At 42.9% G+C, this 15,701-nt stretch overlaps 1 protein-coding gene and 1 pseudogene across 6 annotated transcripts in view; both read right to left on the bottom strand.

The window, feature by feature from the left end:
• LOC311008500 (microfibril-associated glycoprotein 4 pseudogene) overlaps nucleotides 1–15,701 on the bottom strand; it is a 242,541-nt pseudogene that overhangs the window by 163,512 nt on the left and 63,328 nt on the right. The window lies entirely within an intron of this gene.
• Nucleotides 1,614–12,442, bottom strand: a1cf (apobec1 complementation factor). 5 transcript variants are annotated; one of them, XM_084040367.1, is made up of 13 exons: nucleotides 12,328–12,442; nucleotides 8,943–9,093; nucleotides 8,534–8,668; nucleotides 8,314–8,444; nucleotides 7,948–8,186; nucleotides 6,330–6,494; nucleotides 5,878–5,975; nucleotides 5,638–5,775; nucleotides 4,623–4,770; nucleotides 4,044–4,282; nucleotides 3,760–3,896; nucleotides 2,990–3,135; nucleotides 1,614–2,117 (listed from the first exon to the last, which is right to left on the bottom strand). In XM_084040367.1, the coding sequence occupies exons 2-13, from the start codon at nucleotides 9,042–9,044 to the stop codon at nucleotides 1,915–1,917; spliced, it is 1,881 nt and encodes a 626-aa protein (XP_083896493.1). In that variant the 5' UTR covers nucleotides 9,045–9,093; nucleotides 12,328–12,442; the 3' UTR covers nucleotides 1,614–1,914. The 5 variants fall into 5 exon arrangements, with proteins under 5 accessions (XP_083896493.1, XP_083896495.1, XP_083896494.1 ...); XM_084040369.1 differs by having other exon boundaries at nucleotides 1,614–2,069; XM_084040368.1 differs by having other exon boundaries at nucleotides 4,044–4,258.

The raw sequence follows: 15,701 nt of genomic DNA, 5'->3' as shown, positions 1-15,701 counted from the left end.
CGCTACCAATGCAGTTTTATTGCAGCTACTGGCTTTTTCTCCACAGTCCAAATATGGTCACTTACTTAACTGGTGGAAAAAAAAAAAAAATGATGGTGACGGGCAAAATGATGAACTCGGCATTACAAAGAAAAAGGTCTTTAAGTTGTCGTGGAAACCTGTGACTGTAAAGTGAAAGACAACAAAAGGAAACAACACGTAGTGAAATGATCTAGAATGCTGGCGACCGCTGCTTCTTCAGATTAGCTTCTTTATTTCGGGAAATTACGGATCATGAAGCATCACAATTCATCAAAGCAGTTTCCTTGTATGATATGAAACCCCTCCAGAATACCCACAATCCTCTCTGCTCATCACAGATTAATATTGATTCACACGTTTCTCGTTTCTAGGTCAATTAGAGAAATAGCTCATTACAAATAGCGTCTGGATATTTATTGGTATAAAAATAAGTTCTAAGTGCTTCTCACACTTTAATACTGTCTCTGCTTTGGCGTGTTCGCAGCTCGGATGGTGGCGCATCGTAGAACTCTCCGGAAACACGTAAAGAAATAAAACAAAGAAACAAATATCGCATCAGACGGAAGATCTGTCGTCTTAAACTCCGCGTTGGTTTTCGGAGGTCATTGCTCTCGTTCTTGAGCTAATATGATCTCTTGCAACGCAGATATTCTCATACACTGTTTGCAGCTACAAAAAGAAATGCACTATAATTCATATGTAACCCCTAGCAATGGGAATCACCACGATACAATATCACAATATTATCTTATTGCGATTTTAAACATTTTGCGACATACTGAGTGTTGTGATAACATATCCACAGATCCACGTAGGGGGGGGGCGGTCCAGCTGGGCTGGTGGGTCTATAAACCCCAGACAGGAGACCGATGTTTGTCTCCTGCGTGGAACAAAAAGACTTCTAAATTATTTGTCATGTAACTTCTGTTTTTATTTCAACCCACTGAATTGTTCTGTTGGATTGCTGGTGTTGCTCCCATAGATACTGTACGAACTGTTGTATATCATTGTTAAAACGATGGCGTTTGAACGACAGAATACCGTGAATGTAATCTGGGCGTCCTCTTGTTTGGCAACGTTTTAAAGATCTCGAGACGAGTTTTAGCATCACAGCCGGATGAAAATACTCAAACATGCAGAAATATCAACCAAAAGAAGAAGAAGAAAAAAAGTGAAGACCTGAAGTTTCTGTTCCTGTTGTCATAGTTACACCCAGCTGTTTTTTTAATAGGCTGGTCAAACAGCAGAACTACAGAACAGCTGATTGAGCAATGTTTCTTCTTGTGAACGCAACTAACCGAACACACGGCAATGCAAAGCTTCGGCCTCAAAAACAAGAAACAGTTTCACGGGAAAGACCAGTGCAAAACTACATTTTGCAGTTAAAAAACATTAAAAAAGAACTACAAATCCCGGTTATCTGAAACATAATAACGCAGTGTTACAACAAAAGAAAAACAAGATATATTCAGCAGATCAAGGTGTTGAATATTGTAAACAAACTACTAGAAACACAAACTAAAAGCTGCTAAAACAACAATAACAACAACCTGCAGCCAATCACAGGCCACCTGCCAGCTACGTAACCAATCACAGAATAATCGCAGATATGTGCGTATGCTTAATTCAGAGATGGATAATATGAAGAGAGAAGCTGTGAGGGGGAAGAGTCTGTTTGTGGGCGAGTCACGAACGTGTTACAGCAGCGGCGAGAACCAAGTCCAAGGAGGTTTGGACTTCCTATGAGAACGGAGGCGTAAAGGTGTGTTCCCACGATTCTGCATGTTTCTGTAGAATGATTATTTTGTGTCTTGATGAACCTGATGACTGGAAACAGTCTTTTTCTAACGAAGAAGCCGCTTGGTGTGATGCATGCTGGGTGGGAAACGTCTTCTAGAAAACGCCGTATCCGTCGGTGTGGCGCGTCGCCACAGCGAAGGCGGGGTACCCCTCGTAGGTGGTGTAGGCCGTCAGGTCCTGGCCCAGAGAGACCGCCTGCTTCAGCTGGGATGCGACCGCAGACGCCGCCGGACTTGCCAGAGTGTAACCTGGAGGCAGACCAGAACCACCAGTCACTTCACAGTACGACGGTACATCTAGAATCAAACCATCGACCAGTAAGTTGTCTCAACGGGACGCTGAAATGTTTCATTCAAACACATAAACAAGACATCTGAATTAAAAACAGTCGAGTTCATGTTAGTAGTAGTATCAGTAGTAGTAGTAGTAAAAGAAGAACAGTCGGATGTCGGGAGGTCTTGCAGAGGTGGTTGATATGGGATTCAAAAGTGAGTTAGGGGTCCATTTTTACACCAAGATTTGTGACTGCTGATGAGAGAGGGATATTTGAGCAAGAAAAGTTGATGCTGGTTATGGGCGATGATTTGGTCTGGTAAGAGGTGCCGACCAGGATGGCTTCAGTTTTGGAGCTGTTGAGTTGGAGGAAGTTGTCCTCCATCCATACCTTTATCTCCTCCAGAAACGTGGCGAGTATTGACAGGGATAATGGTGAAGATGAAGGTGGGGTGGCAGCTGTGGCATTGACATAAATCTGTGTCGTCGGCGTAGCAGTTGAATGAAAATCCATGGAAGAGCAGTTGGAGTAACAGTAGAAGAAGAACAGTAGTCGTAGTAGTAGTCTTGGTAGTAGTAGAAGAACAGTAGGAGTAGTAGTAGTAGTAGTAAAAGAAGAAGAAGAACAGTAGTAGTAGTAGTAGAAAAAGAACAGTAGGAGTCGGAGTAGTAGTGGAAGAAGAAGAAGAACATTAGGAGAAGTAGAAGTAGTAGTAGAAGAAGAACAGTAGGAGTCGGAGTAGTAGTGGAAGAAGAAGAAGAACATTAGGAGAAGTAGAAGTAGTAGTAGAAGAAGAACAGTAGGAGTAGTAGTGGTCTGAGTGCCAGCTGAGGGTCTGTTAGTGGTTTTGTTAGGTGGAGAGTTAGTTGACTTCGGGTACGGACCTTCACATACCTGGGAAGGCCACCGAGGCCACGGCGGCACAGCTGGCGTCGGCGGCGCCCTCCGTCTGCACGCCGAGCGTCTGCAGCGTGTGTTCGGCGGCGTGGACCTTCGCTTCCTCTACAGCAGCACACAGCTTAGTGGGTGTGAAGGGGTGTCTGCAGAGACACAACAGGGGATCAGGGAGCTGGACTACCAACCCGGGGTCATGGAGCTAGTCTACCAACCTCAGGGTCATGGAGCTGGACTACCAACCCCAGGGTCATGGAGCTGGACTATCAACCCCAGTGTCATGGAGCTGGACTACCAACCTGAGGGTCACGGAGCTGGACTACCAACCCAAGGGTTATGGAGCTGGACTACCATCCTGGGGGTCACGGAGCTGGACTACCCACCCAAGGTACACGGAGCACAGAGCTGGACTACCAGCCGAAGAGTCACGGAACTGGACTACTTTGGTTTATTTTATAAATGTATCACAAGATGACAGACGAGTGGAAGAACTTAAACGTAAACGAAGATGTAAACTGTGACTCAACCTCGTTCTGCTTTGGTCGTTTGTGTAAAACAAACCTTTCAACTATCTTAAAGGGCCAGCATGTTGGACTTGGTTTCATCTACTTGTGTGGGTACAGATCCAACCCCTCCTTTTGCAAGACTAAGAAACCGCCCACATACCGCATATAAGTAGTTGTGCAGTGGTGGGAGGAGTAGTATTAGTAAACTAAGATGTGCATGTACTTGTAGTAGTAGTGGTAGTAGTATGAGTGCAGTACTCTTACACGTTGGGGTACTGGGTAGCCAGAGCTGGGATGGTGATCTTGTAGAGAAACAGCTGTCGCTGGTCTGGACCGATGGCAGAGTGGAGCTGGTAGACCGGCTGACCCCAGTTATTCTTCTGACACAACTCCTCCAGGACCTGATGGAGAGACAGTCAGGAAGACTTCAGTCTAAAATACCTCTGTCTGTCTGTCTGGCTGTCTGGCTGTCTGTCTGTCTGTCCCAGTGTGTACCGGGACCAGTCAGATCCACCTGGTTTCACTGGTTCCCAGGTGAGTCCTGTTACCTGTGTGGCAGGTTTGATGGCGGCGGCCTTCAGGCTCATGGTGGCGGGGTTCATGGGGGTGAGCTCCATGCCCGGCAGCAGGTCATATAGCTTCTCCTCTGCCTGCTTGTCCACCTTCAGGCCGTAGGAGCTGCCGCCGGCTCCGCCCACGGCTCCCAACCCAGCGGCGTAGGCCAGGTATCCCCGCCCGCCCAGCCCCCGCACCCCCGCAGCCCCTACAGGTACAGTCATGTAAATTTCTACAGGAGACCGAAAAGGCAGTGAAATCAATCAAATCACCGGAAATCAACCGGGAAGCAGAATCAGAGTTATTAGTAACAGTAACAAGTCACCGAGGATAATTTCTCTCCTGATTCATTGTTTGCAACATCTTGTTTCTGATTTAATATTTGATCAACATCAACATACTTTTGATTCAGTGGATCATTAACAACAATATACAGATAATGTTCTTTATATATCGGAGGGATACGAACAACGGCCTCCTGGGTGAAAGTTCTGTGTCTGTTTGATTTGTTTCTCCTCCCTACGCAAACTTTGATTAGAAATGTGTCAGAAACAAACAGTGTTTGTCCTCACCTCTGACAGATGGCGTCCTGATTAGACCTCGACCCCCGATGTGAGCTTTGGCTGCCGGCGGGAAGCGGAACTGACCTGGTATTGCAGCATAGGCCTGGGGGGCGTAAAACACAGGCGGACCGAGGTAGGCTGCCGACGGGTCGTAGACCTGGAGGACGAGGAAAGAAAACCAGCATCTGGTCAAAAGACTGGAACCATGTCTCAATGTTCATGTTCCCCAGAGGATGAATCCTAATCATTTAGGAGTCAATGGCTATTATGGGATGGATTGCGTGTTATGTCTGAAAACGTTCAGTATTGGGTCCTGTTGGACTCTGTTATGTTATGCACTGTTAGTGACAGGTTACTGTGCCTTTAAGGCTTACAGTGTTAATGTACGGAGTGTCGTTAAATGTAAGGTGTGCGGCAGTTGAGTAAAGCTACACGAACGGAGCTACACGGTGTGGTTATTGAGTCCTACACAAACATAATATTGCGATAATGTGTAATATCTTCGTTTATGAACAAGTATCTGCAGAACTGATGACACAGCATTTTTCAAAAGTTACTTTCTTTTGGTGGGAAATTAATAAGCTGAGAGCTAATCACATAATACATTTGCATGGCAGCGGCAATAGCGACGGTAGCATGGTAGTGCGGTAGTGAGGCTGTGGTAGCGACGGTAGCATGGTAGTGCGGTATTGAGGCTGCAAGAGCGACGGTAGCATGGTAATGCGGTATCGAGGCTGCAATAGCGACGGTAGCATGGCAGTGCGGTATCAAGGCTGCAGTAGTGATGGTAGCATGGTAGCGACGGTAGCTGTGGTAATGACGGTAGCATGGTAGCAACGGTAGCATGGTCGTGACGAAATTGAAATCTATTGATTCGTGTTTCCACCATAAAAAAATATCCTAATTAATTTTCCATTGACATAGTGATAAGATACCGAAAGAAAAATCCCTGAACATGAAACCACAAGACTTGATGATGGCAATGGTGCACATTATAATGGCCGCCGCCCTGAGTCAGCAGTACCTGTCCCAGCGTGTAGGCGGTGTAGTCTGTCTGCAGCAGAGACGAGCCGCGTCCTCCCGTCCCTCGGGTGTAGCGGACGTAGCTGTCCTTGTCCACCGGCTTGGCCAGAGTCACCTCAATGGGGGAGCTGTCCACCAACTGGGGGGAGGATGGAAACACATGAGTAGTAGTCCAGTAGAGGACGGTGATACGTGACTGCTGAAACCAGCCTGTGGTGGTACAGTATAAGGAAGTCCTGACCTTCCCGTTGAGGGCATTCATGGCGTTGATGGCGTCGTCTCTCTGGGTGAAATGGACAAATGCGTAGTCTCTGATCTTCTTCACACGCTCCACCGAACCTGAAACACCACAAAGTACACAAAATAAATACCTAACCATTTAGAAACATACAGAGAAAATTAGTGACAATAAGAACCAATTGAATTTGAAGATGCTGCTGAAAATGACGGAGAGAGAAAAAGTTGTATTTATATATTTATACATCAACACAAATATTCCGAGTGACAGAAAGGTCAGTGAACACCTCCTGAGAATCATTTTTTTGCATGAAGTTTATGGAGATTAATGTTGTGTGTTTCAGCCTAAACAACAACACTGTGAAGAATATTAGTTTGAATTCATAGTTTTTCCAGTTTAATAATAAAATCAAATGGCGCATTCAAGGACGGTGTGACATCTGAGCATTTGAGTACCTGCTCTGAGGCTGTTGAACTCCTTTTCGATGGTCTCCTCGGAGGTCTGCAGCATCAGGTTCCTGACGTACAGGATCTTGACGGTTGCCATGGTATCCTCATCCACCTCCACCTCAGGCTCCGCCCAGTCCACTGCGATGGCGTGACCCCACAGCTGGATACGACCTTAGAGACGCGACAGGTAAGTTTCATTTTTAATGTCTTTTATTAATGAATTTAACTGCGTGACTTGATGTTGCCTTCAAGTTACACCGGCAATAAATAAACTTGTGCACGTCGCCTCATTGGCCATAGGATTTGTGAACTCACATGTTGGCATTTCATCGGTAAAAACTAAACATTGTGAGTGATTCTGACTGCAACTCGCCTTTTCTCAAATCAAATACATATTTTCCATCAGTAACTCTTTATAATCCATCATTAAACATTATTTTTATTTCCATGTCATTTTTCCAAATGCACCTTTTTTTCTGTTGTCTAAAATTCAATTTAATTATTGCAAACCAATTTGCAACACTGCTTGTCATGCGTCTGATAATTCACTTTTAAAACAGTTGATTTTTTTAAATTTCTGGTTCATTGTCAGTTTTTATATTTTTAATGTCTTAATGCCTGAACTTCAAATACTTGTTGTTATTGTTCAACTGTATGTTTCACTCCGAAAACACCGTTAAAGAGACTTAGAAAGAATATTCAGTAGTGATTGTTTGGTTTACGGAGGAAGTGTGAAACGTTGTATTCTCCAGGTGAAAACAGGACTCATGACTCAGCATCATTCATGTTTCACAAATCCCCTTCCTGTGTCGAACCATCATTTTATCACTGAAGTTATCACTTCTTTATCAGTCTTAACAACTCATTTGTCCGTGAAATGTTTCCGAACCCACGAAGTAGAAACGTGATGACTGCAGAGCATCATCATCCCTCCTATCAGAGCTCTTCTACGGCTGTGAGTCGGGCCGTGATTGGCTGCTGATAACAGTACACAGTCCGTCAAATGTAGACTTTGACATGTTTTATTGCGTTTACTTCTACGAGGTATTTGGTACTTAAACCTTTGAAATAACTTGTTACAGCTGCATGTGTTGGTTCAGACCACCACTGAGAGGAATCAGTTTCTTTGGGATATAGATTTGTGTGTCATCCTCATAACAATGTTGCTGGACTTTGTGCTTGTTTATGATCTGCCCAGTGGCAGCATGTCTATACATAACAATAAGGGGCTAAGGATGGAGCCTTGGGGAACTCTCACACACTCTCTCTCTCAATAAAAGGCAAAAATGGGCCAAAAAGAAACCTTAAAAGACACATTAGCATCAGTCAGTCTTCCACGTTTGGTTTATTACCAAAAACCTGCAGAACTAGTGACATTCAATCCGTGCTAATTGGTAAATGTTAGCATACTTAAATAATGTGGAGACCATGGCAAAAAAGCATCATGCTAATGTTAGCTTTTAGCTCAACACTCTGCTGTGTCTAGTTCAGCCTCACAGAGCTGAAATTCTATGGATCATTTGACTTCTGGTAGCTTATTGAGTAGCGGTTGTCAGAGGATCCTTGAATGTACCGAATCATTTTGGGTCTAGTCTGTATAAATACAGGATCTGGCATTGTCTACCTGGCAGCAGCTTGCGGCGGGCCATGGCAGCTGCTCGGTGGCTCTCGTACTCCACAAAGGCGAAGCCTCGATTCTTGGATTTGTCAGCGGCGCTGGGGTACACAATGACGTCCACGACCCCTTCAGTGACCTTTCTCATCTCCGACAGAATTTCCTCGCGCTTCTTGGTTTTGGGAATTCCGCCCACAAACAGGCGGCAGTTGTCGACGCTGGCACAAACTCCAAGGAGGCGGCCATTTCTGCAGGATGGGAGTGGAGCACATGATCAGACAACAAGCTCAAATCCAACATTGTGTTCACGGCAAACTACCATTAAACATTATTATCATTATTATCAACAACACTACCATTAAAATGAACCCCGACCTGATCTCGTAGTTGTTGAGCTGCTTCATGGCGGCTTTGGCCTCTTGTTTGGTGCCGAAGGTGACGAAGGCGTAGCCTCGGTTGTTCCCATTGAAGTCCATCATCATCCTCACCTCGTAGATCTTACCGAACTGGAGACGGGAAGAGACGAAGGCAAGAAGACATGAGAACAACAGGCCGACTCGTGGGAACAACATGTCAACGTAGAAACCATCAGAACCTTCTCACACAGAGGAACCAGTTCGTCTTCGAACAGATCTCTCGGCAGTTTGCCCACGAAGATCTCGCTGCCCCTCTCTGGCGGCGGTCCGTCCCAGCTAGGCGGTGGGCCACCGTACCGCCGCTGGCCGTTTTCCTGAAACAAACAGTAATAAATACAGTTAAAACAACATGGTGTTGATTATAGAAATGTGCACCATTTAGTGGACATGGAGATGTGAGGACGGTTAGAACCAGTAGCTTGAGGAAATGCACTTTAAAATGCACTTTTGTTCATGGACATAAAACATGAAGAAGACACAAACAGAATATTGTGTTTTAATCTCAATCTTGTCTGTTTGGATGCACCTTGAACCTTCATATCTCAGAGACCGTCTTCTCTATGTTCACATATCTAAGTGACCTCCGACCTGCTGCAGCTGGTATCCAGTCCGCTGCATCAGCGCCCGCAGCGCCGCCTCCTTCTGCGTCCCCGCCAGTCCGTCCACGCCTGCTTTCTGATTGGATTCCATTGGGTGTGATTGACAGCGATATGTAAATCAGGGAAATTAGGGGCGCTCACTGGAAAAGGACAAAACAAAACCAGGTTGTTTTCTGTCTTACGTCCAACATGTGGGCTTAGTGCCATCTGTTACCGCCACAGTAATAAAAACGTTGATGTTATATTCCAGTCACATAGCAGTAGAACAAACGTGTCCTCAGAACTGTTTCCTGCTTTGAATAACAGATACGAGCAGCAGAGCATCCACCCACACATATTGTACTGATTTTTTAAAATTAAGTCAAAATTATGAGATGTAACGTTAAAGTAACAAATAAGTACATTATGTTAAAATAAATTAATGTAAATAAAATCATGATGTGATAGATGAAATAAAAATAATAATTTACACTTTGTCAGTAAAACGGGTTTTTATCCCATATTATCACACATTCAACTCCTTCAGGGTATAATTCATCTTCTGTTTCATCTCTTTAACTGTTTAATAGAGTTAATTAAATAATTTATAAACAGTGAATAAATAGTTTAGAATGTGCTAATTAAATTGTTAATGTTCTCAGATACATATATTATTATATCCTTGTATTTACTATTTATTTACTGTGTTTATTAATGAAGGTTTAGTTGTTAATTGAGCTAGAAACGCTGAACCAGGATTAGATCTGTTTCCCACATCAGAAGATGTATATTTCCTGCTTTGAACAACAGATACGAGCAGCAGAGAGGTCAAGGTCTGTTCACTAATCATTAACAGGGACTCTGGACAGCCTGTCTCACTGTCCGTCTCCCTGTCTCACTGAGTGGAAACAAAGGCTGGAAACAAACTCACTACATTTCTGTATTTCTAAAAGATATGAAACACTAATCCTCAAACTAAAACCCCCAAACCAGACCTCATCCCTCAAACCCTCAATACTTGAATAAGTGAGGACCAAACTACAGGTATAACTTTGCAAAATATGTCCTCAGTTTGTAAAATATGTCCTCTCTTTGAAAAAACATCCTAACTTTATAAAAAATATCCTCACTTCGTAAAAACATCCTCACTGCGTAAAACCTTCTATACGCTGTAAAACCGTCCTCACTTCGTGAAACCGTCCTCACTACGTAAAAACATCCTCACTTCGTAAAACCATCCTCACTATGTTAAAACCGCCCAGACTATATGGTTTTGTTATTGGTGAAGGTGTTTAGGTGATTCATACATGCCTGGAAGGTGTCTGGAGTAAATTATTTAAGAGTTATAATTAGTTTTCCTAAATTATTCCTTTCATATTCATGAGGTTGTTTAAATTGATTTCTCTTTCTCTCCATGACAATACATCTCTTATCCAGTAATCACTTTTTTATTTAGACTCAATCCCACATATGAATACTGACAAGAGCCCCAAATGTGGATTAATCTGCCACTGAAAATACTCCCCAACAAAGTCACCACGCAACACTCACTCACTCACTCACACTCACACACACACACACACACACTTTCTCTCATCGTCTCTACTCGCCGGGTTCAGATGAGGCTGATTGAGACTAAACATCACATCAGAGGGACAATCGAGATCGAGAGAGCGAGAGAGAGAGGGTCAAAGGTCATGAGATGATGACGGGCCGCTACAAACACACGTCTCTTGTTGCACTCGTCATCCCCCGAGACGTAGTAGAGTCGGAGTATAGTAGTAATACAAGTACAAGTACAAGTATGATGCAGAATATTATCTTTCAAGTTTTAAAATAAAAATGTAATTAATTAATTAATTAATACCAATAACAACAATAATAATAATGATGATAATAATAATAATAATAATAATAATAATAATAATAATAATAATAATAATATATATATATATATATATATATATATATATATATATATAACAAAACACGTCATTTAAATGTTTATCTGTTAATCGGCTGCTGGTGAAGGAGAGACGGGTTAAAGGTGATCAGGTTCAGGTGACCGGAGAGGGAATCCACCAATCAATACTGCTGACATAGGGGCGTCTCTCAGGCACGCACGCACGCACGCATGCACGCCACGCACGCATGCACGCCACGCACGCCACGCACGCCACGCACGCACGCATGCACGCATGCACACATATTGTACTGAATTTTTTTTATGAAATCAAAATTATGAGATGTAACGTTAAAGTAACAAATAAGTAAATTATGTTACAATAAATTAATGTAAAGAAAAATCTGTGAAAATCATGACGTGATAGATAAAATAAAAGTAATAATTTTCACTTTGTCGGTAAAACATGTTTATTATCCCATATTATCACACATTCATCTCCTTCAGGGTATAATTCATCTTCTGTTTCGTCTCTTTATCTGTGTTATAGTATTAAAACTAGACAATAAAAGAACGTTAACCTGATTTAAAAAATATATGAACTTCCTAATTTTATTTAAGAACACATTTAATGTGAGAACAATGTAAGAACACATTGTTTATAATACTTCTGTACTTGTACTTCAGTAACATTATGAATGTGTACTACTGTACTTTCCCCCGCATGCATTTATGATCATTTATTTATTGTTCTAGATATATAAGTTCTTATATAATTAATAATAAGGGAAAACAATTAATTAGTCAGAGTTTTTAAAAACCTTTTTAAAAAGCCTCACAGGCAACCCATGTCAATGTACTAATAGTAATAGTAATACTACTATAATAATAATCTAATACTAATACACCAAGTAGAGCCTATTTATTTCACTGATGTAGTGAATGCAGGACTTTTAACTGTCATGGAGTAGTCTGTAGTAGTTTGTACTGCAGTATTCCTACTTTTACTTAAAGTACTTCAAAGTAAGTATAATAACTCTTTCTGGGTGGTAAAAAAACAACTTAAAGTTGACCAAATATCATCAAAGCTATGTAATCCTGATAATTTCATTATTTTATAAGAATGAAACTATCATTATATATGATTGTGTTGATATTAAACCGCTTTCATGCTTTTAGTTTTTTACCTTTATAATACTTAGAACAGTAAAATATTTAAATACTTCTTCCAGTCCTGTTAGTATTGTATTTAATGTACTTTTACTTTGTTCTCTCTGATACTACGTGTTCATGCTGCTCGACCCTTTAGCCACATTAGCCTCCAGCTACTGTTCATCACAGTCGAATAACACTAACTTTACATTCTCTCTCTCTCTCTCTCTCTCTCTCTCTCTCTCTCTCTCTCTCTGTCTGTCTATCTATCTCTCTCATGCATTTAAAATAATCAAATTTAAAAACATTGTTTCTTCTGATGAAAAACAGAAAAACTCACCTGAGCAATTTCAGAGATCACCTCCCTCCGATCAGAGCTGTGTCATTCTGAGGGCCGAGTGTGTGTCACTGTGTGTGTGTGTCTTTCTCTCTCTCTCTCTCTCTGTGTGTGTGTGTGTGTGTGTGTGTGTGTGTGTGTGTGTGTGTGTGTGTGTGTGATCACATCATATCAAACTCCAAAGGTTCACTGTCTTGGTGTTAGCTTTACGAGCCAGCCGATGTTAATGTTTAACCTGCTGCTATCTGTGGACACACACATGCACACATGTCTGTGTGTGTGTGTGTGTGTATGTGTGTGTGTGCGTGTGCGTGTGTGTGTTGCAGAAGGTCTTTGACCGACACTATCTGGATCAGAGTGCTCTGCAAAGGTCTCTTCACCTCACACACACACACACACACACACACACACACACACACACAGATGTAACACACCCCCACACAAACATACAGGGAGAACACAGCAGCTGTTCCACTGTCTCCTGTCAACGTCCTCTTTGTTAAATAAAGTTTAAATACAAAAACATGTAACTTGATCAAATGTTCCAGAGTCTCTGTTCATCTAATTGGCAGATGTCCCAGCATGTTTTGCATTTTCACTACAATCCTTGTTAAGGAGCTCTGACTCTGTCTGTCTGTCTGTCTGTCTGTCTGTCTGTCTGTCTGTTGAGTGAAAATACATATTTGATGCAGTTTACCATCACTATTTTTTAATATGTGATTTTGATTTAGAGCTCAACATAATTAGTTGGACAGTTAAATACTTTAAATATTATAATAAAAGTACAACAGACCTGTTACATTTTACATACAAACAAACCGGCTTAATAATTTGAAAGAGTTTAAAGACACTTTGAAGTCTCAGAAATTAAACTGGTCTGGTTTTCATGGCCATTGTGATGACAGTGAGCAACCAGCAGGGGACAGCACCACACTGAGCAGTTTACATGGAGAATGGAATCAACCATTTTAATTGTGTATAAAGTATGAATGTGGGGACCAAAGCTGTGGGTCGAGGCCCTCTGTGGGGCAGCTGGGTCCACAGGGTCCTGTGGGTCCACATGACCCAGCAGAGACTAGAGAGGAGTTCGGATCCTTTCACTATGACGTTCACCGTTACTTTCACTGTGACGTTCACCGTGACGTTCAATGTAACGTTCACAATTATGTTGACCGTGATGTTCACTGTGACGTTCACCGTGCCGTTCACCGTGACGTTCACCGTGACGTTCACCATGACGTTCACCGTGATGTTCACCATGACGTTCACCATGACGTTCAATGTAACTTTCACCATGACATTCACCATGATGTTCACCGTGACGTTCACCATGACATTCACCATGATGTTCACCATGATGTTCACCATTATGTTCACCGTGACGTTCACCATGACGTTCAACGTAACGTTCACCATGACATTCACCATGATGTTCACTGTGATGTTCACCATTATGTTCACCGTGACGTTCACCATGACGTTCACTGTTATGTTCACTGTGACGTTCACCGTGATGTTCACCATGATGTTCACCGTGATGTCCACTGTGATGTTCACCATGATGTTCACCGTGATGTCCACGGTGATGTTCACCGTGATGTTCATCATGACGTTCAACGTAACGTTCACCATGACATTCACCATGACGTTCAACGTAACGTCCACCATGACATTCACCATGATGTTCACCGTGATGTTCACCATTATGTTCACCATGGCGTTCACCATGACGTTCAACGTAACGTTCACCATGACATTCACCATGATGTTCACTGTGATGTTCACCATTATGTTCACCGTGACGTTCACCATGACGTTCACTGTTATGTTCACTGTGACGTTCACCGTGATGTTCACCATGATGTTCACCGTGATGTCCACTGTGATGTTCACCATGATGTTCACCGTGATGTCCACGGTGATGTTCACCGTGATGTTCATCATGACGTTCAACGTAACGTTCACCATGACATTCACCATGACGTTCAACGTAACGTCCACCATGACATTCACCATGATGTTCACCGTGATGTTCACCATTATGTTCACCGTGGCGTTCACCATGACGTTCACTGTTATGTTCACCGTGACGTTCACCGTGATGTTCACTATGATGTTCACCGTGATGTCCACTGTGATGTTCACCATGATGTTCATCATGATGTTCACCGTGATGTCCACTGTGATGTTCACCATGATGTTCATCATGACGTTCAACCTGATGTTCACCATGATGTTCACCGTGACATTCACCATGATATTCACCGTGACATTCACCATGATGTTCACTGTGACATTCACAATGATGTTCACCATGATTATCACCGTGATTTTCACCATGATGTTCACCATGACATTCACAGTGATGTTCACTGTGATGTTCACCATGATGTTCACCATGACATTCACCACGATGTTCACTGTGACATCCACATGTGAAGTGTCTAAATAGTAGTTTGTGGTTGTCTGGTGGTTACATCCTTAACGTCAGACTGCTGAAGCTCTGATTGGATGCTTGACTGTAATGGAGGATTCACCATGATGCTCACCGTGACGTTCACCATGATGTTCACTGTTATGTTCACCGTGACGTTCACCGTGATGTCCACCGTGATGTTTACCGTGATGTTCACCATGATGTTCATCATGACGTTCAACCTGATGTTCACCGTGACATTCACCATGAGGTTCACCATGTTTACCACGATTATCACCGTGATGTTCACCATGACGTTTACCATGACATTCACCGTGATGTTCAACGTGATGTTCACAATGATGTTCACCATGATTATCAACGTGATGTTTACCATGACATTCACCATGATGTTCACTGTGATGTTCACTGTGATATCCACATGTGAAGTGTCTAAATAGTAGTTTGTGGTTGTTTGGTGGACTGCTGAAGCTCTGATTGGATGTTTGACTGTAATGGAGGATTCTTCAGATTCTTCTGGTATTTTGATCAGACCTGCACATCTGCTGTCGTCATGGAAACCTTGTTTTTATTTATTTCTACTTCCACAGTCATGCTGACACGTCTATTTATGATGGATGGATGGATGGATGGATGGATGGATGGATGAGGAGGAGGAGGAGGAGGAGGAGGAGGAGGAGGAGGAGGAGAGGAGATTAGGAGTAGAGGAGGAGGAGATGAGGAGGAGAGGAAAGGAGAGGATGGGAAGGAGGAGAGGAGAAAAGAAATAGAGGAGGAGGAAATGAGGAGGGGGAGAGGAGGGGAGGAGTAGAGGAGGAGGAGATGAGGAGAGGGGAGGAGAGGAGGGGAGGGGAGGAGATTAGGAGGAGGAGAGGAGATGAGGAGAGGAGAGGAGATGAGGAGAGGAGGAGGAGCAGAGTTACTTCAGACCGTCAGAGTT

The sequence above is a fragment of the Eutrigla gurnardus genome, assembly GCF_963514095.1.
Source record: "Eutrigla gurnardus genome assembly, chromosome: 22".
Classification (NCBI taxonomy): Eukaryota; Metazoa; Chordata; class Actinopteri; order Perciformes; family Triglidae; genus Eutrigla; species Eutrigla gurnardus.
Note: the sequence above shows the minus strand (reverse complement) of the source record. Positions and strands in the feature narration are given on the sequence as shown.